General features: G+C 42.4%; 1 protein-coding gene across 1 annotated transcript; it reads right to left on the reverse strand.

The window, feature by feature from the left end:
* Positions 1-567: 567 nt before the first annotated feature.
* smc5 (structural maintenance of chromosomes 5) lies at positions 568-27,877 on the reverse strand. Its single transcript, XM_023984061.2, has 24 exons — positions 27,656-27,877; positions 16,773-16,914; positions 16,536-16,588; positions 16,282-16,444; positions 16,039-16,173; positions 15,768-15,908; positions 15,130-15,291; positions 14,645-14,716; positions 14,274-14,529; positions 13,973-14,127; positions 12,777-12,890; positions 12,505-12,599; positions 12,257-12,389; positions 11,936-12,109; positions 11,457-11,626; positions 10,169-10,292; positions 9,932-10,055; positions 9,716-9,843; positions 9,519-9,614; positions 9,335-9,439; positions 8,899-9,018; positions 1,251-1,430; positions 1,056-1,151; positions 568-986 (listed from the first exon to the last, which is right to left on the reverse strand). The coding sequence occupies exons 1-24, from the start codon at positions 27,808-27,810 to the stop codon at positions 855-857; spliced, it is 3,225 nt and encodes a 1,074-aa protein (XP_023839829.1). The 5' UTR covers positions 27,811-27,877; the 3' UTR covers positions 568-854.
* Between the last annotated feature and the right edge of the window lie 26 nt (positions 27,878-27,903).

Genomic DNA, 27,903 nt, shown 5'->3' on the forward strand with positions numbered 1-27,903 from the left:
TGATAAGTCAACACCCCAAACAAACAACTGTCATCATTCGTAGGCTTGGACATGGTGCCCCAACAACACACAACAGGAGTAAATTAAGTCACTTGAGTAATAACTTGTTTACTTTGCACAATAGCTTACTCGAACGCCAGTAAATAGAAGTAGTCTTGGGTAGCAAAAAAAAAGAAAAGAAGTGTCATCTATGCAGACTGAATACCACTCCTGTCATTGATCATTATTTTGAAATGTTGAACCAAAAAAATTAAAAGCACAGAAACATTACAATATTAAAGATAAGGGTTAAACAAATCAAATGGTACTCTGTTACACCTTGGCTCATCTGCATAGGAAGTTGTCAACTCTTTAGTACAATTGTGTGATCACATTTTGAGGTGATAAGCGAAAAAGTATATTGTTGCCCTCAATGGACTTTGATTGTCTAAAGGTATCTAATTTGATCAAAGGACCATTGATAGAATGGGAGAGGGAGGGGGTGAAGCTTGTTGATTTCACACTGACGATGTCCTAAGAACTAGGCAAAGACCATTAGCTAAAAAAAATAAAAGTCTCAAGCCCTGCTGACTGCTTCACATCAAGAACATTTAATCCACTATTCATTTGCTCAACCCAAAATAGAACAGCACTTGCATCTTTACAATTGACATGTAACTCTTCTTGGAGTCATTCCAATCTCAAAGAAAACATTTGAACAATGAATATTGAACAGTATTTACAAAGTATCTATTTATTTAAACAGTGTATATAAAAACCCTAAATAATTTGTGCAAATGTGTAGGTGGAACAATACAACCCCCCCCCCCCCCAATTAAAAAAATAGCTCAGAAAATCATGAACTGGTCATTTCACTATTTGCCCTTGCGGCGGACACAGCGCCTGGTGAAGGCCTTCTCGTCCCACTTATTGGGGGGCAGCATGTGAGGTCCGTTATGGACACACAGGACAGTCATCTCATCTGCATACTGGAGGTTCTGAAGGAGCTGGAGAAAAACACAAACATTAATCCACAACAATCATTAGTAAGTCACCACCTCTGCAGTGACACTTACCTTGGGTGTGATGAAGAAGTACTGGGAGGTTGTCTCCTTGCAGGCTGTCCGTACAACAATGTCAAAGACTCTCCTTTCATTGACTGGGTCCATACCCTGGGTAGAATAGGAAGAAATAAAGCCTGTGTGAATACAGTCTGGATGTGCAAGTGGTTTTACCACTTAAGCAGGCAGCAGTTGGTGTGTGTTACATACCTGGTTGATCTCATCCACCACTCGGAAGGGACAGCGGTTGAGCTCTTGCAGGGCCATGAGGTAGAGCATTGTTGAGACACTGCGCTCCCCTCCACTCTGGTGGTGTGCTGTGAGCTCGTGGAGCTGCGTGCTGCTACGGAACTTCACCCGGATACGGATCCCGTATTTATCATACTCCTCCTGCAGGGAGCAGACACCAGTAAGACAGACGGACTTACTACTTTTAGGGTTATCAAGATACTGGATTTTCCTTGGCAAAAAGGGAAAGAAAGGAGACTAAACTATTTGATCTGTAAAAAAGAAAAAAAGAAAAAAAAGAAACTACTGTATGTAAAATATTGTGTGTTATAGCTAGGAAAAGATACATGATTCTGGGTGACAACATAAGGCCGTTTGTTTCCAACATTAGGACTGTTCTCCCCAGGAAATTCGATCCACTTCATGTTTTGTTTCTTTGCCACGATACCCCTGAGTATCACGATACTGGTTGTTAAAGTTCATGTTAAGTATCCTTCTATTTTTGTTATTACGGGGCTATCACTATGTTATTAGTGCACCTGCGTAGGGGTCTCGTTGTTGATGGACCTGGCCTGAGTGCAATGGCAACCACGTAGTGTGCTAATACTGTTCAGTAAACGTTGATAAACTGGAACCTTGTCATTGTGTCATTTCGAGTTAACACTGGTAGCAGAGGATGGCTAATAACTACAATGTGCCACCTCGGTTCGACAAGAAGATGTCGTATGAAAGATGGAAAAATTAACATGGAATCTGGACGAGAAAAAGCAGGCACTTGTGGTATTATCGCTCGAGGGAAGAGAGAGAGATACAGCACTGGAAATATCCCTGGAGGATTTGAACAAGGATGACGGTATGCAAACTTTGATTAGAGCACTGGATTCAGTGTTTCTTAAAGAGAAAGACCGTGCCTACGAGGCATATTCAAACTTTGACAGTGTTACTAGAGATATTTTGGTTGCAATGACGGACTACCTCATTGATTTTGAACAGAGGTACAATAGGATGCGCAAGTATGACATGGTTCTCCCGGATGCAGGGTTATCTTTCAAGTTGCTAGATACTGCCTGTCTGGATGGTAGGGAGAAACAGTTGGCTTTGACTGCTTGTACTGTGCTGACTTTTGAGTCAATGAAGTCGGCACTAAAAATAATTTTGGGTGAAAAGACGTCTGTCATGCCAATAACAGATGGAATGCAAGTGAGTGACATCATATTACACTGAGCAGCAGAGTAAAGGCACCAACAAGTCACGTACTCAAGACAACCAGAAGAGGGCGCAATTTCCAGGCACAAATCCACTAGACAAATATGGAAGGAGATCAAAATGTGCTATTTGTCAAAGCACTTACCATTGGGTTAAAGACTGTCCTAAAAATGAACAAGTTAAACTAACAGGAAAATGTAAACAGAGAGAGCAGTGTAACATTACACTGTTTTCAAACGAATATGCTTCTGATACGGAGATCCTTATAGTTGAATCCTTAGGATCTGTTGTGATTGATACTGCATGTACACGCACAGTGTGTGGTGCAAAATGGCTTGTTAGCCATGTCAGTGAACTAAATATGAAAGAAGTACAAAACATGATTGACACACCAAGCAACAGAGCTTTCAAATTTGGAGATGGGAGAATTGTCCAGTCTACCAAGAGAGTCAAGATACCAGCATAAATTAGTCAGATTAAGTGTCAAATTGAAACAGAGGTAGCCCTTACAGATATCCCCTTACTATTAAGCAAAGCTTCCCTCAAGAAGGCAGGGGATGTACTACAAACGAGTTGACTGTCAAGAGTGGAAAGGACCGGGAGTAGTCATTGGCCAAGATGGTGTGGTGATATTTGTGAGGCACGGAGGCACCATTGTCAGGGCGCGTCACTCAAGGAAAGTAAATGATCAACAAGATGGAGGGTCTGTTGCTGAGAATCAGCCTCCTTATGAAAAGGACAAAAAGGACACAAACCTACCAGATGTCACATCCAATGATATGGACACAAACTGACACAGGAAATGGAGCAGACACCTTCAATCATGCCACAGGTAATACTGTTGAGTGTTCAAATGAGGAAAAGATTCAACAGCCACATATGTTAAGACAACATGGTTGTTCCAATCTGAAAACTGGACAAACTTAAATACATGGACAGAGAAAGTGGTATTCCGCATACAGCAACCGTCATTGGACGAGCAGGATAAGCCAAAGGAAAACAGCAGAACTGGTACAACTTGCAGTACTCTGAACCAGCTACACTTTCTGGTACAACAGGGTCAGCTGACCTGTCACTTGTAGATCATCTCAGAATTGAACCAATGGAAAAAAAGAAAAGAATGACATTCAAAATTATGATGTACTTGAAACAAAGGATGTGTCATTTGACTCAGCTAAGCTAGATGAGCTCAGTAATTGGAGGGAAAAAAATGGCGTGTTTGAGGAAGTCAAAGACATTGGCCAAAAATGTGTCTCATCATCAAGGTGGGTGTGTACCCTTAAGAGTCCTTAACTGGAATAGTGCCAAAAGCATGTCTAGTGGCTAGAGGTTGAGAAGAGCTGGCTGCTAAACAACTCCCAAAAGACTCAGACATGTGCCTCAGAGTCATGATGAGGACAGTGCTGATGACAGTGATCTGCCAGAAAAAAAATGGAACCTTCATTCCATAGACATCAAATCTGCATTTTTGCAGGGAACAGCTGTCAAGGGACATTCACATCCGACCGCCGCCTGAAGCTAAGAGCAAAGGAACACTGTGGAAACGAGAAAAATGTATGTATGGTCTCGCAGATGCATCACTCTACTGGTACAACAAAGTCAAGGCAACAATTCTGAGTACAGGTGGAAAAATGTCACAAGTGGATCCTGCAGTCTTCTATTGGCTTGATCAAGACTACAATGTGACTGGAGTACTTGCCTGTCATGTTGATGACTTCATCTGGGGTGGCTCACAGACCTTTGCTACAACTGATTCCACACCTCAAAGCTGTTTTCCAGGTCGGCCGTGAGGAGCATGATAATTGTTATGTTGGCATAGAGTTTATTACAGTTGATGGAACAATACTGATGCAACAGGAGAGCTATATCAAGAATCTTCAACCYATCCACATGGATTCTTCAAGAGCCGTACAAAGGAATTCCCCTCTCTGTGGAGTTGAAGCTGATCAATTGAGGTCAAAGATAAGTCAAATTCTATGGGTTGCTAGACAGAGTAACAAACTACAGGCCACTAAATACCCTGGTTTAAATGAAGATATGGATTTCTCACCCTTCCTGTAGGGTCGTGATAGATCCATTTGCTGTGATCTAGTGGACATTTTGCTCAATTGCCCTCAGCTATGTTTAGACTGTTGTTCATGTTTTGCTGTGTTCTAGTGTACTATGGAATATATTAATTTCTTATCCTTGACACTTCTCCCAGTAATATTTAAGGTTAGAACTACCTTTCTAAGTGTTCTGATACTTCTAGCTTGGAGTTGTATGTTTATGATAACATAGCTACAGTATTTCCCCTTTTAATGTGTATATTATTGCTTACTAGGTGTGTCCAATCAATTTTGTAACCACTCCCTCTTCCAATTAGGGCTAATTGGAAAAGCTGTTCAAAAAAGGAGATTGTATTCTTTTTTTTTTTGTACTCCCTGACGAAGGCCATGCAGCCGAAACGAGTCAGTTTAAAAAAAAACGTAGTTTCTATTGAACATGCCATACTAATAAAGGCATTTTAATTAATTATATGAAGAGTGCCTTGGTCCTCCTTTTTGATGACCAATTTACCCCTTTTACCCAAGAGCACCTTCGACCTACCAAAATGTACTATTGTGTACCTTAGTAGCGCTTCTCTTTCTACTAGACCTGATGTAATGTTTGATGGCTGCAACTTGGCATCCAACAACACGCCACTGTACAAACCATTCATGAAGCAAAGAAAGTTGTTCATAAACTGTAACCACAACAAGTGGCTCAAGTTTCAGCATGTTGGAAAAGATGACTGAAACTAGTTTGTCTTCATCTGTAAGGTGCCCTAGTGAAGCATCACTGGAGGCACACAAGGTGGACATCTAATCGTGTTAATGGGTGACGGAGGAAGATTCTCACCCATCTGTTGGCAGTCAAAAAGGATCAGAAGGGTTGTCCAAAGCACACTTGTTGGAGAAACACTTGCTCTTGCGGATGGAATTGACAATGCTATCTTTCTTGCAACTCTGTTCTCAGAGCTTACCACTGGTGAGACAAAACAGCACATTCTACCTGTAGTTTGTCACTGACAACTACTCCTTAGTTGATGCTGTGAAGTCAACCAAGTCTGTCAGAGAGAAAAGACTTCGTCTTGAGATTAGCAGCATCAAGGAACTTACAAACAGAGAATCCAGCAGATTCTGTGGTCAACCACAAGGAAACAGCTTGCTGACTGACTAAAAAGGGCACATCCAGTCTTGTGCTCCTAAAGGCACTCCGTAATGGAAAGTGGCAGCTTGAGTAATACAAATAAAAACTGTCACAATCCATTTGTAATGGGGGACTTGAATAACACTTTGTTGTTGATGTTTTGTCTTTAACTTTTTAGGGATAGGGGGCAGCATTTTCACTTTTGGATGAATTGCGTGCCCAAACTGAACTGCCTCCTACTCTGTCCCAGATGCTAATATATGCATATTATTAGTAGTATTAGATAGAAAACACTATGAAGTTTCTTAAACTGTTTGAATGATGTCTGTGAGTATAACAGAACTCATATGGCAGACAAAAACCTGAGAAGAAATCCAAACAGGAAGTGAGAACTCGATTTTCAAAACAGTGGCAATTGATATCCCTGGTAGTTATGGATGTGCAGGCACTTCCTAGGGCTTCCACTAGATGTCACCATCTTTAGATACTGGTTTTAGGATTCTAAAGGAGGGGCTCATAGGAGCTCTTTTACTGAGTGGTCTGGCAGAGAGCCTCGCGCTCATGATGCGCGGTCACGAGAGAGTATGCTCTCGTTCCAATGCTTTTCTTCAGACAATGAAATTCTCCGGTTGGAACCTTATTGATGATTAATGTTAAACACATCCTAAATACGGATTGCATACATCATTTTACTTGTTTCTACGACCTGTAACGGAACTTTGAGTTTTTGTCTGGAGGAAGTTCTCGTGCTTCATGAAGATGGATTACTGGGCTGAACATGCTAACAACAAGTGGCTAAATGATGGGCTTTATGGAACAAATCAGTCATTTATTGTCGAACTGGGATTCCTGGGACTGCCTTCTGATGAAGATCAAAGGTAAGTGAATATTTAGTGTTTTTTGTAGCTTCTGTTGATGCCAAAAATGGCGGCTATTTCGGGTTCTGAGCGCCGTTCTCAGATTATTATTTTTCCGTAAAGTTTTTGGGAAATCTGACACAGCGGATGCATAGAGGATAAGTTTCTTTAATTCTGTGATTAACACTTGCATCTTTTATCAATGTTCATTGATAAAATCACCGGATGTTTTGGAATCAAAACATTACTGCACGTAACGCGCCAATGTAAACTGAGATTTTTTTATATAAACATGCACATTATCGAACAAAACATACATGTATTGTGTAACATGTCCTATGAGTGTTATCTGAAGAAGATCAAAGGTTAGTGATTCATTTTATCTATATTTCTTATTTTTGTGACTCCTATCCTTGGCTGAAAAAATGGCTGTGTGTGTTTGTGACTTGGCTCTGACCTAACATAATCATATGTTGTGCTTTCGCTGTAAATCATTTATTAAATCAGACACCATGGGTAGATTAACAATATGTTTATCTTTCATTTGCTGTATCGGACTTGTTAATGTGTGAAAGTTACATATTTCAAAAAAATATTCTGAATTTCGCGCGCTGCCTTTTCAGCGGAATGCTGTCGGAGTTCCGCTAGCGGAACCCCTGGGCTAGAAAGGTTAACTTGTTTGGGATAGGGTGCAGCATTTTCACTTTTGGATGAATAGCGTGCCCAGAGTGAACTGCCTCCTACTCAGTCCCAGATGCTAATATATGCATATTATTATTAGTATTAGATACAAAACACTCTGAAGTTTCTAAAACTGTTGGAATGATTTCTGTGAGTATAATAGAACTCATGGCAGGCAAAAACCTGAGAAAATCCAAACAGGAAGTGGGAAATCTGAGGTTTGTAGTTTTTGAACTCACCCCTATCGAATACACAGTGGGATATGGGTTATTTTTCCCTTCCTAAGGCTTCCACTAGATGTCAACCGTTTTTAGAACGTGGTTTCAGGCTGCTCATGTGAAGGGGGGCCGGATGGGAGCTGTTTTACTAAGGGCTTTGCCTACAGCCTCGTTCTCAGTCACGCGCTTTCACTTGAGGTTGCTCTCGTTCCAGTGCTTCTCAACAGACAATGGAATTCTCCGGTTGGAACATTATTGAACATTTATGATAAACATCCTAAAGATTGATTCTATACTAAATTTGACAAGTTTCTTCGACCTGTAATAATTTTTTTGGAACGTTTCGTCCGAATGGACCAGATCACGCTTTTGGATTGTTTACCAAACGCCCTAACAAAAGAAGCTATTGGACATAAATGGACATTATCAAACAAAACAAGCATTTATTGTGGAACTGCGATTCCTGGGAGTGCATTCTGATGAAGATCAAAGGTAAGTGAATATTTCTAATGCTATTTATGAATACTGTTGACTACCCAACATGGCGGATATTTCTCTGGCTGGTTTGGGCTCTGAGCGCCGTTCTCAGATTATGCTTTTTTCGTAAAGTTTTCTGACACAGCGGTTTTATTAAGGAGAAGTGTATCTAAAGTTTCATGTATAATAGCTGTATTTTCATCAACATTTATTATGAGTATTTCTGTGAATTCATGTGGCTCTCTGCAATATCACTGCATGTTTTGGAACTACTGAATCTAACACGCCAATGTAAAATAAGATTTTTGGATATAAATATGAACTTTACCGAACAAAACATACATGTATTGTGTAACATGAAGTCCTATGACTGTCATCTGATGAAGATCAAAGGTTAGTGATTAATTTTCTACATTTGTGCTTTTTGTGACTCCTCTCTTTGGCGGGAAAAATGGCTGGGTTTTTCTGTGACTTGGTGCTAACCTAACAATCTTTTGTGGATCTTTCGCTGTAAAGCATATATATATATTTTTTTATCAGACACTGTGGCTGGATTAACGAGAATTTTATCTTTAAAATGGTGCCTAATACTTGTATGTTTGAGAAATTTGATTTATGAGATTTCTGTTGATTTGTATTTGGCGCCCTGCAATTTTATTGGCTGTTGGCGAGGGGTTCCGCTCCGTCCTAGACAGGTTAAAGTGGGAGATTGTTAAGTTCATGTTTTAAGTATCCCTATATTTCTGTTATTACGGGGCTATCACTCTTATTAGTGCGCCTGCGTAGGGGTCTCGTTGTTGATGGACCTGGCCTGAGTGCAATGGCAACCACGTAGTGTGCGAATACAGTTCAGTAAACGTTGATAAACTGGAACCTTGTCGTTGTGTCATTTCAAGTTAACACTAGTATGGTGACAACCCTATGTGACTGCTACTAGAGCTCCCACAAACATCTAAGAAGACACTCTGGCACCTCCCCCTTAGCCCAGACAGGATACAGCAGGTGTTTGGCGTGCCTTACCTCGTTCTCGGAATGCAGGTCCACCTCTCCGGCACACTGCATGGAGCGGAAGAAATCACTGAACTTGTCATTGATCTGCTCTACCAGTTGCTTCAGAGGATTCAGCCAGCGCTCCTTTGCCTGTCAACACACAGAGAGAAGTCTTCAGGAAGGAAACATCTCTGTAGATGACATCAAACCTAGTGTAATCATTAGTCCAAACAATTGCAAAACGGAAAGTTTTAAAAACAAGAGTTTCTTTTGGATAAATTCAGGTAAGTCCTTCCCCGCTTGGTTCCATTGGCTTCCATTTAGCAACAGAATTGGCATAATGAATTCAAACATGCACTATAAAACACCGATTTGCTAGGCATTTTCAGAATTACATTTTTTTAAAGCATTGAAATTATAGAATTGGCACAGACTGATTCACTGGACTAATCCGTCATTAGAGTACCTCTGATATGTTCTGTCTGTAGGTTTTCAGGGCATTGCTCTTCTCATCCAGTTCTTTCTCCAGGTTCTTGATCTCCTGCTCTCTCCTGTTGTACTCATCCACCACCTGGGGAAGAGGGGGGGGGGTGTTACATGGTGAGGCAGAATCAATACGTGCACACGCTTTGAAGAGCCTTCTGACTTACATTCTCACTGAGGCCAGTGAAGCACTCTGCCCTGGACCTCTCCTCATTCAACATGGCGTCTATCTCATCCATAGTGTCGGGCAGCTGGCTGAAGGCCTACAGAAAACAAATGAAGAAATTCCACAATTTAATGAATGCATTAAAACTGGTAGAATGAATGGAGGACTCAGTGTGGAGTTGTGCAGTACTATACTGACCGTGTGTAGGTCTGGGGGTACAGCACTCTCCCCAGGGTCCATGTTACAGATCTCCCTGGCCCTCCTCATCAGGCCCTTACCATCTCCAACAGACGGGCTTTGCGCTGCTCCAGCATGGCACACGCTTGCTGAGAGGGGAGAGAAGGAAACACACACACATTGAGTACAGATTACAACCTACAGTGTGTGAAATTGTGTGAGTGTGCGTGACCTGACCTCTAGGACCCTGAGCTCGCCGAGCCCTCCCTGCAGTCAGTCTCCAGCCTTGGTCTTCTCTGCTGTCATGCCCACGGTCCTCTAGAGCCATGTACACCTTCTCCATACTCAACTTAGCCCTCAGCTAGATATGGAGGGAAAAGAGAGAGAATGATAAAGAGAGACTTAAGGCAGTCAGTATACACCACCCAGGTTCTGTGTATCTGGAGCCTTCAGCATTAACCTGTGACTGTGTACCTTCATGTGGGCCATGAACTCAGCCACAATGGCCACCTTCTGGGAGTTGACTGCTGAGATCTGGGCCTTGGTCTCCTCCTCAGCCTTCTGTAGGTCAATGCCCCCCTGCTCCATCTGCCGAAGACTACACACAAGAGGAAATGGTGTGTAAGTATACGAAAACCGAAACAGCAGACCACGTGTAACCACGCCAGCCCAGGACTTCCACATCCAGCTTCTTCACCTGCGGGATCGTCTAAGACAAGCCACCCGACAGCTGATGAAACTGGGAGTATCTGTCTGTAATAAAACATAATTCTGAAACAATCATTCTGATTGGCTGGGCCTGCGCTCCCGAGTGGGAAGCCTATGCTCTCCCAGGCCCAGGCCTTGGTCTCCTCCTCAGCCTTCTGTTAGGTCAATGCCCCCTGCCTCCATCTGCCGAAGACTACACACAAGAGGAAATGGTGTGTAAGATTACGAAACGACAACAGCAGACCACGGTTGTAACCACGCCAGCCCAGGACTTCACTCCAGCTTCTTCACCTGCGGGATCGTCTAAGACAAGCCCCCGACAGCTGATGAAACTGGGAGTATCTTGTCTGTAATAAAAACTAATTCTGAAACATCATTCTGATTGGCTGGGCCTGGCTCCTGAGTGGAAGGCCTATGCTCTCCCAGGCCCAGCCATGGCTGCGCACCTGCCAATCATGTGAAATCCATAGATTAGGGCCTAATTTATTTAAATTGACTGATTTCCTTATATCAAATCAAATGATTTATATAGCCCTTCTTACATCAGCTGATTTCTACATAAGTGCTGTACAGGAAACCCACGCCTAAAAACCCCAAACAGCAAGCAATGCAGGTGTAAAAGCACAGTGGCTAGGAAAAACTCCTAGAAAGGCCAAAACTGAGAAACCTAGAGAGGAACCAGGCTATGAGGGGTGGCCAGTCCTCTTCTGGCTGTGCCGGGTGGAGATTAGAACAGAACACGGCCAAGATGTTCAAATGTTCATAAATGACCAGCATGGTCAAATAATAATAATCACAGTAGTTGTCGAGGGTGCAGCAAGTCAGCACCTCAGGAGTAAATGTCAGTTGGCTTTTCATAGCCGATCATTAAGAGTACCTCTACCGCTCCTGCTGTCTTTAGAGAGTTGAAAACAGCAGGTTTGGACATTTTGCATTTATATTTTTGTTCAGTATATTAAATGTTATTTCCCCCCCACATATACTCAAACAACCTACTATTTAGGACACAAGTATGGGTATTCGGACACGGCCTGTGTGTGTGTGTGCCACCCACCTGTCCTGCTTGGTACTGATCTTCTGTTCCAACTGTCTCTTTTTACCCTTCATCTCTGAGAGCCCCTTTTTCTGGGCCCGTAGCTCATTGTCACAGTGATCCAGCTTGGCAGTACGTTCCTGCATGGCGCTCATCTGGACATCAATGGCCTGCATGCTCTTTTCAGCCGTCTATGCATAGCCAAAGGTTACACTTAATTTCCAAGCTGTAGTGCTATATCAGTGCTTTGCTAAACATCTGGTTATCACTACAACATCACTGCAGGTTATGCATGTCAACTTACATCATTGTGCATCTATGAGTGTCGGATATCGCTAAGGTGTTAACTCTTGGAAAGTTACTCTCCGGTGTAAAACGCCAAGTGTAGTTTATTGCTAGTGTAAAAGTGTAGTTTCAAATTCATCGCTTATTGTAAACTTTTTTTCTCCAAGTGGGGGAAGTGCCTGTGGTGAATGCTTGACAGGTGTCTCTGGCCTCACCCTGATCTGCTCCTCCAGCTGGCGTTTCTCCTCGGCGTCCACGGCCATGGTGAGGTACTGGGAGGGCCGCACGGCAGAGTTACTGGTGCTGGTCTTCCCTGAGTAAAAGGACTTCTTCAGGGAGTACTTCTCCTCAGCTGTGTAAAGCACCTTCAGGTAGGGCTCCTCAATCACCTGAGACATATGGTCGAAGGATTAGAGTTTGGATCAGCTTACTTTCGATTCCAGTCTGTTCAGAAATCAAATAAGCTATGAAAATGAAGTATTCATTGACATTTATGACTCTCCATCCTCTCAGGCACTCTAGTGTATGGAACGTACCGTCTTGATCATGGCTTTGGTTTGGTCCGTTCCCACGGGAACATCGTGCACCTTGTACTGGTTGCAGAGGTAGCTCATAACCTCTTCTGGAGCATCAAAGAGCTCCCGCAGGTACGCAAAGAACCCGAAACGCCTACAGACAAGAAAATACAAAAAGGCATCTTACACATTCAATACAACTGAAAGGGTTAGGTATAGGGTTGATACATTTACATTCCATCTTGAGACAGTACGAGAGGACTACTCACTTCAGAGACTCGATGGGTCGGGAGGGAGCACGGGTGGCGCAGGATTCCTCAGGAGCGAAGACTGAATTCACCCTCAGGTTCTGGCTGTCACGCACCTGAGGACAAATCCATCATCAGAACTCTTACTGACGCACTTATTACTTTAATTAGAGCCTATAACTATGGCCTGGTTAGGTGGGTCACATAGTAAAAACTCAGGGTCCTATATCATAGCATACAGTGCAATGACTGAGTATTACTTTTTCTATTCTTTATGAGCAGGTCTGCCTCACCTCCATCATAAACTTCTCCATGTCTTCCCTCTTCTGGAAGACAAATGCTCGCAGGTCATTGAATGGAATGTGGTTCTCCACGTACTTGGCATGGTTAGGGTTGCGGACACTAATCTGAAAAGAGCAGAACATTTTTCAAAGGCTACATATGGGCTTTCAAATTATGTTTACATATCAGCCATACATACTGTTCTTCGAACAAAGTAGTCTTTTCATTAAAATGAAAATAAATAAATAAAAAGAGCAACAGGAATTTGGCCCTACAGTGGAGGTGTCATAATACCCTTAAAACAATGCAGTCAAATGGGGAATGGTTCCAATCATTTTTCACCTAGGGAATTTTAGAAACACTTAAAATAAGGGCTGTGTTTCATGCAGGCTTACCCCGGCGTGACGTTTCGATAACCATGGAAATCTCTCGGACCAGGTTACTAATCAATATATTTGGCTCTATTTACTTAGATTCAAAAATGGTAATTAGCATCAAAGTAGACATCATGCAAGACTACAAATCCCTGCACATCATATCTAGCTGACACCTTGCTAACAGGTAGTGTCATTTAAAAAAAAAAAAATTTACTTCACAGAATTGTCCATTTAAAGAAATGTAGGCAATATATTAATTACTACATTTAGCCAACAAATACTTCATCTAGAGATTGTTATAGTTGCCTCGATTCGGCAGTCTTGTCCAGCTCATCATGGCATTAGTAGATCTTTATGATAGCCACATTAGCATTTCATTTTCGGGGGGTGTAAATACTGGCGAATATATTGATTAAAGTCCTCCTTGTCCTAGAGAGATTTCCAGTTCTCAAAACATCACACCAGGCTAAGCCTGCATGACACACAGGCCTGCATGACACACAAGTGTTTCTAAAATACCCTATGGGAAAAATTCATTGTGGAAAAAACAATTGGAACCATTTCCTTGGACTGCTAGGTTTAATGGGTATTATGACTCATACTGTGGTACTCTACTGTGGCCATTTTAGGATATTGGGGTGTAGAATGAAGCGTTAGTTGATAACATATCAAAGAAAACTTCAAAGTTCTGATAGGTCTCCACGTAACAGCAAACAAAGAAAAGTAGGAGGGGCGCTTGACAATGACACTTCAAAGTATATGGAGAGAATTAGGCCCATAAAGCCTTGACTATCCCTATAGCGTTGACAATCCCTGTAGTGTGCTCTCACCACTAGCATCATAGGTTCATAGACATTGCCACTGAAGATGTGTTTGTTCTGCCTCAGCCACTGGACGGCAGCGTAGGTGTCCTTGGAGCGCCCTCTCAGCTTCTCCTCCTTGATTTTCATCATGTCATCCAGACTCCTCAGCCTGTTCTTCAACACTACAGGAAACAAGAAGAGTTAAGCTAAGTCAAATTGTACGTGTAACGCTCCACCATAGTTAAAATGGTGCAGTGAGCCTCTGTGCCAAGACCGTTTGAGACCCAGGACTCCCCAGACCCTGTGTGTGTGTGTGTGTGTGTCTTACGTCTACACTCTCCGTTCAAGTTGTCCTTCTCCCTACGCATGTCGGCCTTTTCTCCCTCCATCTTTGCTTTCTCTTCCTGGATGCGCCTCAGCTCCGCATTCACCGCATTGATCCGCGGCGTCACGTCTGATTGGTCGCCTACGTTGGCCAGCTCCGCCCTCAGGTCGTCAATCATGCGCCGGGTGTTGCTGATTCGCTTCTGCCGGTCCACCGCCTCCGTCTGCTTCAGGCTGAAGGCCTGCTTGATATCCTCAATCTAGAGGGATAGGGGAGGATCAAACATATTACATTTTTTAAAACATCATTCTATTTCCATTGGTATCAATAAGGCAGAAATAGATACATTTTAAAAAAGAAAAAAAGTGCCAGACCTCTCTGTGCTTCCGGTCCAGCTGGTCCTGTTTCTGTTTACACTTCTGAGAGGCCTCCCTGATGCTGACCGTCTGGAACACAACAAGGATGCATCACCACCATCAGTCTATTTAAAATTTAACTAGGCAAGACAGTTAAGAACACATCCTTTTTTACAATGACAACCCACGGTTCCCTGGTAGGCTAACTGCCTTGTTCAGGGGCAAGACAGATTTGTACCTTGTCAGCTCAGGGATTCGATCCAGCAACCTTTCGGTTACTGGCCCAACGCTCTAACCACTAGGCTACCTGCCACCCCACTGTGTTGTCTATGGGCTAGACAACAGTGGTTCCCAAATGTCTTTGCAGTATTACCCACCAAGTAAATATAACACATGCTTTCCCCAGGGCCCAGTCTCAAAAGGCATAAGCTGCAACCCTGGAGCTAAAAGGACCTCCCTCTCCCTCCATCCCAGCTACAAAGCCCAGGAAGCCAGTCTCTGACCTTGTCCTTCATCTGGTTCTCGATGGGCCTCAGCTGACTGTCGATGTGCTGGATCTTCTTCAGCATGGGGGCCTGGGACTCCCTCACGGTTTTCAGCTGCTTCTTGGCGTCCTCCCTTGACTTCTTCACCCCCTCCAGCTCCTTACGGGCCGTCTCATACTCCTGGAAAGGACAGAGGGTTGTCAAAGATTGTTAACATGAATGCTGACATAACATACTTACATATGCATTTTGTTTTTAAATGGAGGAGTATCTATCCATGTCCAGGCTCTTTTAACAAGCTATAAATGACTTTAGGGTTGTATTTAAGCGCACCGTAGCAAAATGTTTTGCAAAAAAAACGTTTCCGCCACATTGTACAGCACAGGCGTTAAACTCATTCCACGGAGGGCCGAGTGTCTGCAGGTTTTCACTCCTCCCTTGTACTTGATCGATGAACTAAGGTCACTAATTAGTAAGGAACTCCCCTCACCTGGTTGTCTAGGGTTTAATTGAAAGGAAAAAACAAAAACCTGCAGACACCAGACCCTACATGGAATGGGTTTGACACCCCTGTTGTAGAGTGAATAAACTGTTTACGTTGGTGTGAACTAATAAATATGACCCAGGTGTCACATGATCTCTCTATGACCACTCACCACCCAGGGTTTCTTCTTCTCCAGCATCTTGATGTTGTCCAGGTGTCTCTTCTTCTCGTAGTAGCGCTCAACGTCGTGCTTGTTCCGTTCGTTCCTCTGCTTGAACTTCTCCAGGGCGCTGGCCTTCTCCTTGCACACATTCTACCAAACAAAACAGCTTACCTTAGAACTTACTCTCCCTGAGCCATTAACACTGCAGGAAAAGCTTCTTTATAAAAGAAAAAACAACTCATCTTCACTTATCCAGAGCTAGAACTAAAACTGTTCTCACCTCCAGTTCCCTCTCTTTGGTGCGGAAGGTCTTGAGCTCGCAGTGGAACTCATACATCTCTGGAGGTCCCACTGACTTCTCTGTGGCCTCTAGCAGCTCAATCTTGGTCATCTTGGCAAACTCACCCACCTTCTCCTGCAAAGTCACAGGGCACAAACGGTGGTCAGAGTATGACATGAGCGGATCGAGTAAGAAAAAAACAAGTAAATGAGCAAGACAGACAACCTCCAAGTTTACACTTACCTGTGGCAGAAACTGGCAAAGGTTGCTCACTTGGATCTGTAGAGCCTTCACCTCCTCCTCCACAGTCTTCTGGCTGGAGTGTTTCCCATTAAGCATCCACGTCGACTGGTTATTCTCCACATGGATCTCTCTATTGATCACCAGGTTCCCCTTGGCCTTGTGCCTGAAAACACAGGTAGGGTTCCCTCAATGTTATTATACAAAGACAGAGGGAATCCATGTTGGCATTTCTGAATAATCTAAAACAAACTTACAGTTCAATCTCAACCGATCCTTTGTTGCACCCACGCTTCACATACAGCCCAACCTAGTCAGAATATATCCAAGGTAAAATAAATTCAGTCCAAACCCCCCCCCCCCAAAAAAATACAAGTCAATATAGTGTGCCATATATGTAATAATGAAAAATCATTCAAAGGAAAGTTTCATGCTCTTGACAACATATCCTAAGTGTAGCTAGCTAGGACACTTATTAATAAATAGCCAACTACCTTGTCCCCTCTGCCCAGGATGGCAGTCTTTCCTGCCAGACCCAGACATATGGCACAGACAATACTGGACTTGCCAGTTCCATTGGCCCCCACAATCATGTTTAGGTTTGGTCCAGGGTAAACTATGGAGTGGTCGTAGGTCCTGTGGGGGAAGTAGAGGGGAGTGTGTCAGCTTAACTTAAGTACAGCAACTTTATTAGCCAATGTTTGCACATTCAGTTTGTTTGGTCGATCGCGGTTGACCAATAGCCTTTCTTTAGTCGAGCAGTCGCAATATTTCGCACCCGTCTCAGTGGACTAAATCCATTGCGGAGGCCACGGGGATGGCACAGTCCATCACTAAGACATGTGATACAGAAATTGTATATGGTTAAATTATGTAAAAATAAGTGGTGCAACACTAATCAATCAGATATTATTTTATAACAAATAAGCTCTCACACATTGGATATGGTCACTGTAGAATTGGCGCCTTTCCCTTTGTTGCTATGTGCATAATAGCAAAGTTAACCAGCATATTGTGATTGAGAACAATGGGGTGGTGCAACAGCAGCAGAGACGAGGCGAGGAAACCAACTTAATTAGGTCTACAATCAATAGCAAAACTCTTAATGTGCCTGGCTTTATAAATCATCCATATACAGTACCAGTCAGTAGACACCTACTGATTCAAGGGGTTTTCTTTATTTTTACTATGTTCTACATGGTAGAATAGTGAAGACATCAAAACAATGAAATAACACATATGGAATCATGTCGTAACCAAAAAAGTAATAAAACAAATCAAAATATTTTATAGATTCTTCAAAGCAGCCACTCTTTGCCTTGATGACAGCTTTGCACACTCTTCGCATTCCCTCAACCAGCTTCACCTGGAATGCTTTTCCAACAGTCTTGAAAGAGTTCCCACATATGCTGAGCACTTGTTGGCTGCTTTTCCTTCACTCTGCAGTCAAACTCATCCCAAACCATCTCAATTGGGTTGAAGTCAGGTGATTGTGGAGGCCAGGTCATCTGATGCAGCACTCCATCACTCTCCTTCTTGGTCAAATAACCCTTACACAGCCTGGAGGTGTGTTTTGGGTTATTGTCCTGTTGAAAAACAAATGATAGTGGGACTAAGCACAAACCAGATGGGATGGCGTATCGCTGCAGAATGCTGTGGTAGCCATGCTGGTTAAGTGTGCCGTGAATTCTAAATAAAATCACTGACCGTGTAACCAGCAAAGCACCCCCACACCTCCATGCTTCACAGTGGGAACCACACATGCAGAGAACAACCATCTCACAAAGACACGGCAGTTGGAACCAAACATCTCAAATTTGGACTTGGACCAAAAGGACAGATTTCCACCGGTATAATACCCATTACTCGTGTTTCTTGGCCCAAGCAAGTCTCTTCTTCTTATTGGTGTCCTTTAGTAGTGATTTCTTAGCAGCAATTCAACCACGATGGCCTGATTCACGCAGTCTACTCTGTCGATGTTGAGATGTGTGCTACTTGAACTCTGAAGCACTTATTTGGGCTGCAATTTCTGAGGCTGGTAACTCTAATGAACTTATCCTCTGCAGCAGAGGTAACTCTGGGTCTTCCTTTCCTGTGGCGTTTTTGCGACAGCACTTCAAGAAACGTTCCAAGTTCTTGACATTTTCAGGCTTTGGGTGCCTGTTTAATAGCCTACTGATTGATTGCATGTGCGCCGAGCCTCATGCAACGGCAAAATGTTGGATAAAGCAATTTTACAGTTGTCTGTTTTTAATCTTTGCTATGCTGTGATAAAGGCTTCACAATTTCGCATTCGAACAGACTGGTATTACTTATTTAGTGTCGTTTACACTGATCCAAACAGGCAGAAAAATAATATTGTAATCTAACAGCACCTGTTAGATGTTTGGACCCGAGGAAGAATAGCTGCTGCTTTTGCAACAGCGAATGGGGATCCTAATAAAATAAAAATATGCACACAGCTCTCGCTCCTATACCTTCCATTTTCTTGAGCTCCTTATTATTACAATTATGATCAGGATTATAATAATGTTATCATCAGTAGGCTTTGTATTGTAGCCTTGTATAACCACTAAGAGCGCAACCGGTTTAGTCTTACTTAAGCCTATATTTCAATATATATAGGCTACTGTATCAATAAATCATTTGTTCATGCCATCACAGAGCATACGACACATTCATGCTTTGAAATGCAATCAAGCGTTTTAGTTTCAAAAATAAGGTAACTTTGAATAATTAGCCTAAACAAATAAACTGCAATTCACGAATGCACGCAACTGTTTTTAGTCTGCTGTAATAAAGGATTTGTATATATTTCCCCCGTTAGAACAGACTCCCTGGTACACTTATTTGGTGTTGTTTACTGTTCCAAATGGTCCCCCCCCAAAATTATACTGTAATCGAACAGCAACTGTTTGGCACACAATACTCACGCATTGCTTGCTCATATACCCTCCTTTTTCTTGGTTTCTAGTAGTTTCCACAACTAAGGCAAATGTCTTCCACAGATCTGACTTCTCGTTTTCCTCTTGAGCAACCAGTAAACATTTGTCAGTTTCAAGTTTCCACATCCTCCGTATCCATCTTGCTGTCACGTGTTACTGTGTTCGGAGTTTGTTATAACCAATTTATTGATGTGATTATGATAGGCTATAGGTCAGGCCCCATTGATCACATGCATGCGATGCTTACATGTTTCATGTAAAGAGAGCAAGGGTTGGGAAGGTTTTCCTAAACAAAATAGGGATTTCGGTAACAGAACTTTAGTCAGAAATAAGTAGGAAACTAAATGGCTGAAATTATGTTGCTTCAGCATGGGCAATAAACACTTGCTGTGCTGTGGTGCCTTTTCGCTGCAGTAGGGAGGAGAGAACTTGCACCAGTCACAGGCACTCGCTGTCATTTATTTTAACACAGTGTAACCATCGGGTTCTTTCTTTAGTCATTTGTGTGTCTTAATTATTTAATCAAACAGCGTGCTTACAGCATCAGACAAGCTCAGTGCATCTGTAGTTGATTTTATTCAAACACAGGGTGTGTCTATATGGAGAAATAAGGTTAAACATTTTGACCAATCGATTGGTCGAAAGAACAGGACACCTCACAACCAAGACTAGATTAACTAGCCTTGGCTACAATACAACAACCTCTGTCGGACACATGCAAATTCAGCAATATTTAGCTAGATGGTTACAAGACTTGGTCACAGATTATTTATTATAATCTTTGACTCGGTTGTCCATGTCCAAGCAGGCGTCTCTGCAAAACAGCAACATCTCACAGCTAGCTAGTCTGATTAATCAGGCTGCAATATATAATGAATTGGTTTATACAGCCTGAAACTAATGTCTGCCAAATGGTGTATATGTTCCATACAAGTCCGAACATTGAATAAGCTGCTCGAAATGAGACAAAACATCAACAGGAAACTATTGTTTACCCGACTTTAGAGCGCCAGTAGTTCTGCACCAAGGTAAAGTTATATTGGATATACGTCAAGGGTTCCGGATAGCACACACCGATTTTGCAGTGACAACAGGTTTGTGGTGTCAGTCTTCTGTTTACACAGTCACAGGCAGATAGCTAATACATTTTTAAAAACTACTTTAAAAAAGTGAGAATAGGAATTGGTCTGAAGCCAAGAAAAGGAAATTCACGATGTCACGACTGTCCTGTGAGGATCCAAATAGATCAGCTTTGCAATAAATAACTTAAACCAGACCCCCTCTCGCCCACTTCTACTAATCTTTTCAAACCATCGTATTTCCGCTACTCTCATCACCCCACTGGGAACTATCGGCACAGCTGGCCTGCCTGCCTACCTTCAAAAGAAGCAGAATAAACTAGTTCTGTTCAGGACTACACGACAAATCACCGGTACCGGACGACTGCAGAGGAGAACAGTAGAAGACGGGTGGGGAACCCTTTTGGACAATCAAGAGCCTTACAAGCATGCTGTGAAAAGGCCCGGTTCAGAGAGATACACAGCGAACCAAGGCATTTTCACGTAAATACATTCATGATTTCTTACTCCAAGCGGGCGGCGGTTTGTGTGTAAAGTATAGGAGTGCTGTAAGTGAGAGTAGAATCTAAAATGTACAAATGTTAAGTGTCTCGCCCTCTGTCTTTTGTAACAAGCAGCCATATTGTTATCAGTCTGCTAGGGACCTGTTAACGTATTAAGTGTGTATGCTAATCTTGTGTTACCATTTAGTTAGCTAGTAAATAAATAATTAAACCACTGTGTAGTACTGAATCATAAGTAAGGCTCTGGTTTTAGCAGATGCAAGGAGGTTACAACTGCTCAGAATGATATGAGGTTATGATTAATACGTTGACTGTTTATAGATGTGATAGGTAAAATACCTTTTATAGTTTAATAATTCGGGAGATGGTAACTAAAGAACCACTCTCGTGTTACCCCAGATTCTAATGAGTTATTTTTTTATTAATCAGGTAAAAATTAAGGGTAACAATTAAACATAGTTGATTAGATAAGTCTTCAGATTAATGTTAAAAGTCATGACAACGAGCACCACCATGCCAATTCCACCTATGCTCTACCAAGATTTTCCAGCACACAGCTTTGACCTACTACAGTAGCTATGTTGGTATTGTACTTCTAACTATGTATAGTTGCTTAGGATTCAAAACCTTCTCAAAACAGCCTAATTCATACTCTTCAGAGGGATAATTAAGCAATAACGCCCGAGGAGGTGTGGTATATGGCCAGTATACCATGGCTACAGGCTTTTACTGGTATATACACACAATACATGTCCAAAAGTATGTAGACACCACTTCAAACTTATGGAATTGGCTATTTCAGCCACACCCGTTGCTGACAGGTGTATAAAATTGAGCACAGCCATGCAATCTCCATAGACAAACATTGGCAGTAGAATAGCCGTACTGAAGAGCTCCGTAACTTTCAACGTGGCACAGTCATATGATGCCACCTTTCCAACAAGTCAGTTCATCAAATTTCTACCCTGCTAGAGCTGCCCCGGTCAACTGTAAGTGCTGTTATTGTGAAGTGGAAAGTCTAGGAGCAACAACGGATCGGCTACACAAGCTCACAGAACGGGACTGCCAAGTGCTGAAGCGCGTAAATATAGTCTGTCCTCAGTTACAACTAGTGGTGTAACGGACCGTAGTTGATCCGTACGGATCACCCCACACGGTTCGGCACACATGTGAACCGCGGATCAATTGCAAAGTTTAACCATCATAGTGTGAAATATAGCTTTACTGCCGCTGTTACTTTTTAAATAATAATTCCCTAAATCCCGATGCAGGGTTGCAGTGAAAAAATAGCACGCATCAGTCTTGTCTGCGTTTTACTCTGAAGCCTGATTTGATTGTTTTTAAAAAGCAGTTGTGTACTGTTCACGTGAACGGGGCATGTTGAATCCCACCGAATCAATCCTGGATGCTCGTGTTGCAAAAAGCAAAGAGAAAAAAAAGGAGGATGAGCTGAAGAACTGGAAAAGCTTCCTGCTTCATTTAAGTCTCATGTATGGGAGCATTTTGGCTTCCCTGTCAAACATGACGGAAGGGTGGTAGACAACACCATTACGGTGTTTAGGCATTGCGCCACAAGAAAGCCGTATTAATCATGGAAATACGTGGAGAATGGACACTCATTTAAAGCATCATCACCCTGGTGTGTCAGTGACGGGAGCCAACTCAGCCAAGAGACAACTTCTCACCGCGGCATTTAAGCAGCCCTTTGCTGCAGAATCAGACCGGACTAAAGCCATCACCAAATCTTTTGGGATGTTAAATCGCTGCAGACATGAGGCCATACTCATGCCATACTCATACTGTTGTGGAAAACAAAGGGTTTAAAAATATGGTGAAAGTGCTTGAGCCACGCTAGGAAATCCCCTCGCGCACCCACTTCAGTATGAAGATCGTGCCAGATCTTTATGAACAGGAAAATATCCAAATTAAGCAGTGAAACTGCACCACCGTCTGTGTCCATGATCCTAACCTCTGAAAACAAGGATTCTACAATCCATGGGCCCAAGTGAGGAAGACAGCACCATCACTAGAGATGTCAAGGCTGCCATTAGAGAGGACCTGAACCCCAGATAACCCCCTAATGTACAGGACTACCTTCATAGATCACCTGCACTGGATCTAAGGTTCAAGTCCCTGTCTCACCTAGACCCTGCCCTACACCGGGGAACATAGTGATCTCACCACTGAGATTGTGGCCACTGAGGTGGTAAAAAAATAAAAGTGAATTACTTAAATAATAAATATACTGCAGTCTAATCTTAGTCTATTGCTATTAGAATAATGGCTTTTATTAAATGTTATTGCCACAATTATAGTTCTATGAAATATGACAATAAATAATTAGTTTAATAGATCAAGTCATTTTTTCTGCAGGGTCAAGCCACAGAGCCGTTAGTAGCAGACTCAGAGGCATTAAACACAAAATAATTTGGCCATGAAGGGGCTTGTCGGGGAGACCTCTGCGAGCAAGGACACAGGCAAGACGTTTGCCAACACCATCAAAGATGAGGAGGCATCCTACAAGGCAGCAAGCGGCATTCCAATGGATGGTGATCCACTGGCATGGTGGAAAAGCAATGAGTGTAAATACCCTCACATTGCCATGATGGCAAGACGCTACCTGGCTGAGCCTGGCACTTCAGTTCCTTGCGAGAGGGTGTTCTCCACAGCAGGGGACATAGTGACTGCAAAGGGGCTCTACACTCTCCCCAGACAATGTAGACATACTCATCTTTTCTTAAAGAATTTGAAGTTATAAGCTCAGGTCTGCTTTGCTTACTTTACTTTTTTTTTTTATGTTGACAGGCAATTATTTTCATTCATTATTGTTCAAAGGAAGAAGATGCCTCATATTGCACTTTAATTTAACAATTGAATATTATATTTTAAGATTTACTTAAACACTTTAAAGTTCCTTGCTTTAAGTGTTCTTTAAGTAATAAATGGAATGCAAAAGTTGTCTCCACTTTTTTTTTACTGATCCGAAAAATTATCCGATCCGTGACTCAAAATCGGGATCCGATCCTTAACGAGAGTTTTGTGATCCGTTGCACCCCTAGTTACAACACTTACTACAGAGATCCAAACTTCCTCTGAAAGCAACGACAGCACAATAACTGTTCGTTGGGAGCTTCATGAAATGGGTTTCCATTGCCGAGCAGCCGCACACAAGCCTAAGACCAACATGCGGAATGCTAAGCGTCGGCTGGAGTGGTGTAAAGCTCACCGCGATTGGACTCTGGAGCAGTGGAAACACGTTCTTTAGGGTGATGCTTAACCATATGGCAGTCCAACTGACTAATCTGTGTTTGGTGGATGCCAGGAGAACGCTACCTGCCCCAATGCATAGTGCCAACTATAAAGTTTGGTGGAGGAGGAATAATGGTCTAAGACTGTTTTTCATGATTCGGTATAGGCCCCTTAGTTCCAGTGAAGTGAAATCTTAACGCTACAGCATGCAATGACATTCTAGACAAATCTGTGCTTCCAACTGTGGCAACAGTTTGGGGAAGGCCCTTTCCTGTTTCAACATGACAATGTCCCTAATCGCCCAACCTCACTAATGCTTGTGGCTGAATGGAAGCAAGTCCAAGCAGCAATGTTCCAACATCCAGTGGAAAGAAAGCCTCCACTCTTCTTGGAAGGCTGTTATAGCAGCAAGGGGGGGGACCAACTCCATATTATTGCCCATGATTTTAGAATATGATGTCTGATGAGCAGGTGTCCACATACACTACATGACCAAAAGTATACACACACACACACAGCGCCCTCAGAAAGTATTCACACCCCATTTTGTTGTGTTACAGCCCGAATTTAAAATGTAGATTTAGTGTCACACACAAAACCCCATAATGTCAAAGTGGAATTGTTTTTAATGAATTAAAAATGAAAAGCATAAATGTCAAGTCAATAAGTATTCAACCCCTTTTATGGCAAGCCTAAATAAGTTCAGGAACGACAATGTGCTTAACAAGTCACATAAGTGTGTGAAATAATAGTGCTTAACATGAAGGACTACCTCATCTCTGTACCACAAAGACAATTATCTTTAAGGTCCCTCCGTCGAGCAGTGAATTACAAACACAGATTAAACCACAAAGACCAGGAAGGTTTTCCAATGCATCGTAGGGCACCTATTGGTAGATGGGTAAAATAAATATAAAAGCAGACATTGAATATCCCTTTGAGCATGGTAAAGTTCTTAATTACACTTTGGATGGTGTATCAATACACCCAGTCTCTACAAAGATACAGGCATCGTTCCTAACTCAGTTGCCAGAGAGGAAGGAAACTGCTCAGGGATTTCACCACGAGATCAATGGTGGCTTTAAAACAGTTACAGAGTTCAATGGATGTGATAGAAGAAAACTGAGGATGGCTCAACGTTGTAGCTACTCCACAATACTAACCTAAATGGCAGAGTGAAAAGAAGGAAGCCTGTGCAAAAAATAAATAATCCAGAACATGCATCCGGTTTGCAACGTAGTGTAACTCAAATACATTTGTTGGTAGTCAAAGAAAATATTACTAGCAGGTTGTAGATCACAGCTGGCCTGGTACATTGTTTACTGCCTCCATTCAGGATGCACCGTTTCAGTGTCAATATTTTGGACAAAAACTGACAAATGTAACTAAGGCTGGGAACATCAATACAATCAAACTAGCAAGGGTAATGATCACAAGTCAGTCATAACGTTGCTAATAGGCTAGCGTATCTATTTATGTAGCAAGCTAAAAACACAAAGCCTAACGTTAGCTAGATAGCTAACTGCTACGAGGATGTCATGTAATTGGAGTGGGGTGAGTGACAGAATTCCCCCCCCTCATATTTTTGGGTGGCTAAACACAGCTAGATGCAGGTGTCATTTGGTTAGTAAGCAAGAACATTATCCAGTTAGCATATCTCTTGCCTTCACAAATTCACTCTGGCTATCTACTCCGATTTCAGAGCACTCTTGTCAGTGTGCCAGAGCGAATAATAACTGATGAATTTACAAACGTGCAACACCCGCTGAATATGACTGGTGTCAGTAAACGTAGGCACAAAAAAAGTTAGTCATGAACACTCTAGATAAGATGTAAACAGCCTAGCTAACCAGCTCTGCCAGGGCAGGTAAAATGGTCAGAGTGAGGTGTTTGCTCATTTGTGTCTGGAAGTGGCTAGTTTGAACTTTAATCAGTCAGCTTCGGTGGTTGGTTGGGACAAGGATGCATTGGCAGGCAAGCTGCAGTAGGACGAGTAGGCTAGAATTCCCCATCGTTTATCAGTGAAATGGCCAACTAGCTGCAAAAGATTGAGAAGTTTATCTAATGTTCCTTTGTTAGATTTAATCATCACATCTTGCTCTGGTTAGCATTAGTTGCTTATCTTGTTGATGTGCATAACTAAGAGAGAGAGCCTACCTTTTCATGGTTGTTTGATCAATAGGACTAAAGTTCAAATGTAAGAGGACTCCCGTGGTATTGACAGATCGGCAGAAATCCATTGAGGTGTATTTTGGCAAATGCTTTCTAATGATCTAAAGTCGCAACTGCCTGTAAACACGCAGTCCACTTCAAAGTGAATGCTGGCAGGCCTGTGTGGCAAATAGCTTGTTTGCATAAAGGCCAATTGCAGCTCTGATTGGACCGGTCCTGGCCAAGAGAGATATTTGTATTTATGGAAATGTCTATTAATTGGCCAAACGCAAGGTCGCTTTCCCACTCTATATTGCTATAGAATTTTCACAAATGCCTTAGTATACATAATTACCAAACATTCCAAAGATGTATGAAAATGACTGTCGCTTTTTAAAAAGTGTAATATTCTTCCTGGGGGAGTATATGAAGATTTTAATAAGATTAAAAACTGCAAAACGCTGTCAGTTTACCTGAGGTAAACCTTAAAAGGTTTATGTGGGTAAATCTCATTGCTAACAATAGCGAAACCGACATTGTGACGCAGAACAATTGGCTCGGAATAGAATGTTCGGAATGAGTGTTGGTGCCACCGCGCTCAATAGAACTAAGTTGACAGGATGAAAAATATCATAAAATGAGGCCTGCATTTTCGCGATTACTTCGAAACTACGGCAAGCAGTTGGGACATACGGTAAAATTACGAAACTGGGCTCCATGGCAGATGCAATGAACTAGTATAAAAAAAGAAGCTTTGTTAAAAATGTAATCTGTCCAGTCTACTCTAGTCTCCTTTTAATCCGACGTCTAGAATTTGAGCTAGGAAGGCGCAACAAATACCCGATTTAAAAATTCGATTGTTAACGACCCTGTTAAAATCAGGTATGAGGTTCTCGGTAATGGACGGCTCATGACGAAAAAGTGTGTTGTGTAACTACAAGTTGATTTGCGAATGTATCGATATTGGTGTCATATCGGTTTAGATATGATATTAACGTTAGAGATTTGAATTCGACAACACCATCGTCGCGTCAAACAGGTTGTCAACTATCTTCCGACCTTTTTTCCGTAAACAGGAGCTTTAACATGGAAATATGCCCGTGTCGGAACCCTAACCCTGTAATGTTAAGGTGTGTAGTAACTTTGTTTTTTGGTTAATTATTTCTCGACGATATGAAACATACGTCCCCGATGTTTACAAAACCATACCGCAAGCAATGCGTGTTAACGCGTTTAATTAGCGCAGGCGTCGGGGCTCTACGACTCTCACCGCCAGAAGATACGAGTCAATTGGCGCTAAAGGTAACGTTAGTTAGCACATAGCAGCGTCTATAAATGGGGGTACTATCTAACGTTAGGTAAATTGCTATCACGCCGTAATAGCTAGCTATCTTTTCGCTAGCTGGCTAGCTAGCGTGTTTGGAAACATGTTACAGTTGAGTTGACTTACAGGAAGTTTTGCATTGTGATGCGAATTATGGATCCTTCGACAAATCCAGACACCTGGTCATCTCCAACGGTACCAGAGGACGAACCTGCTCCATTATTTGAAGGTTGTGTGTTCGTTACGTTACTTATTCGTTTTTTCTTGCCCGCAGAAGCCATGATGCTGACTTAAAACTTCGAAGATGTGCTAGCAGTCTTTCAGTGGAATTTGCGCGCCCAGTATGGACGGTTGTCGATTGATGATTGGACAAG

This window comes from Salvelinus sp. IW2-2015, linkage group LG4q.1:29 (genome assembly GCF_002910315.2).
Source record: "Salvelinus sp. IW2-2015 linkage group LG4q.1:29, ASM291031v2, whole genome shotgun sequence".
Classification (NCBI taxonomy): Eukaryota; Metazoa; Chordata; class Actinopteri; order Salmoniformes; family Salmonidae; genus Salvelinus; species Salvelinus sp. IW2-2015.

What these genes read in the sequence shown, in the direction of transcription:
- smc5 (XM_023984061.2), bottom strand. Translation starts at nt 27,810, where the DNA reads ATGGCTTCTGCGGGCAAGAAAAAACGAATAAGTAACGTAACGAACACA. An exon ending in AGAAGAAGAAACCCTGGGTG is followed by an intron (nt 15,292 to 15,767) that starts GTGAGTGGTCAT and finishes TGTCCTTTCCAG; the next exon opens with GAGTATGAGACGGCCCGTAA. An exon ending in ATCAGTACCAAGCAGGACAG is followed by an intron (nt 10,293 to 11,456) that starts GTGGGTGGCACA and finishes TCTTGTGTGTAG; the next exon opens with TCTTCGGCAGATGGAGCAGG.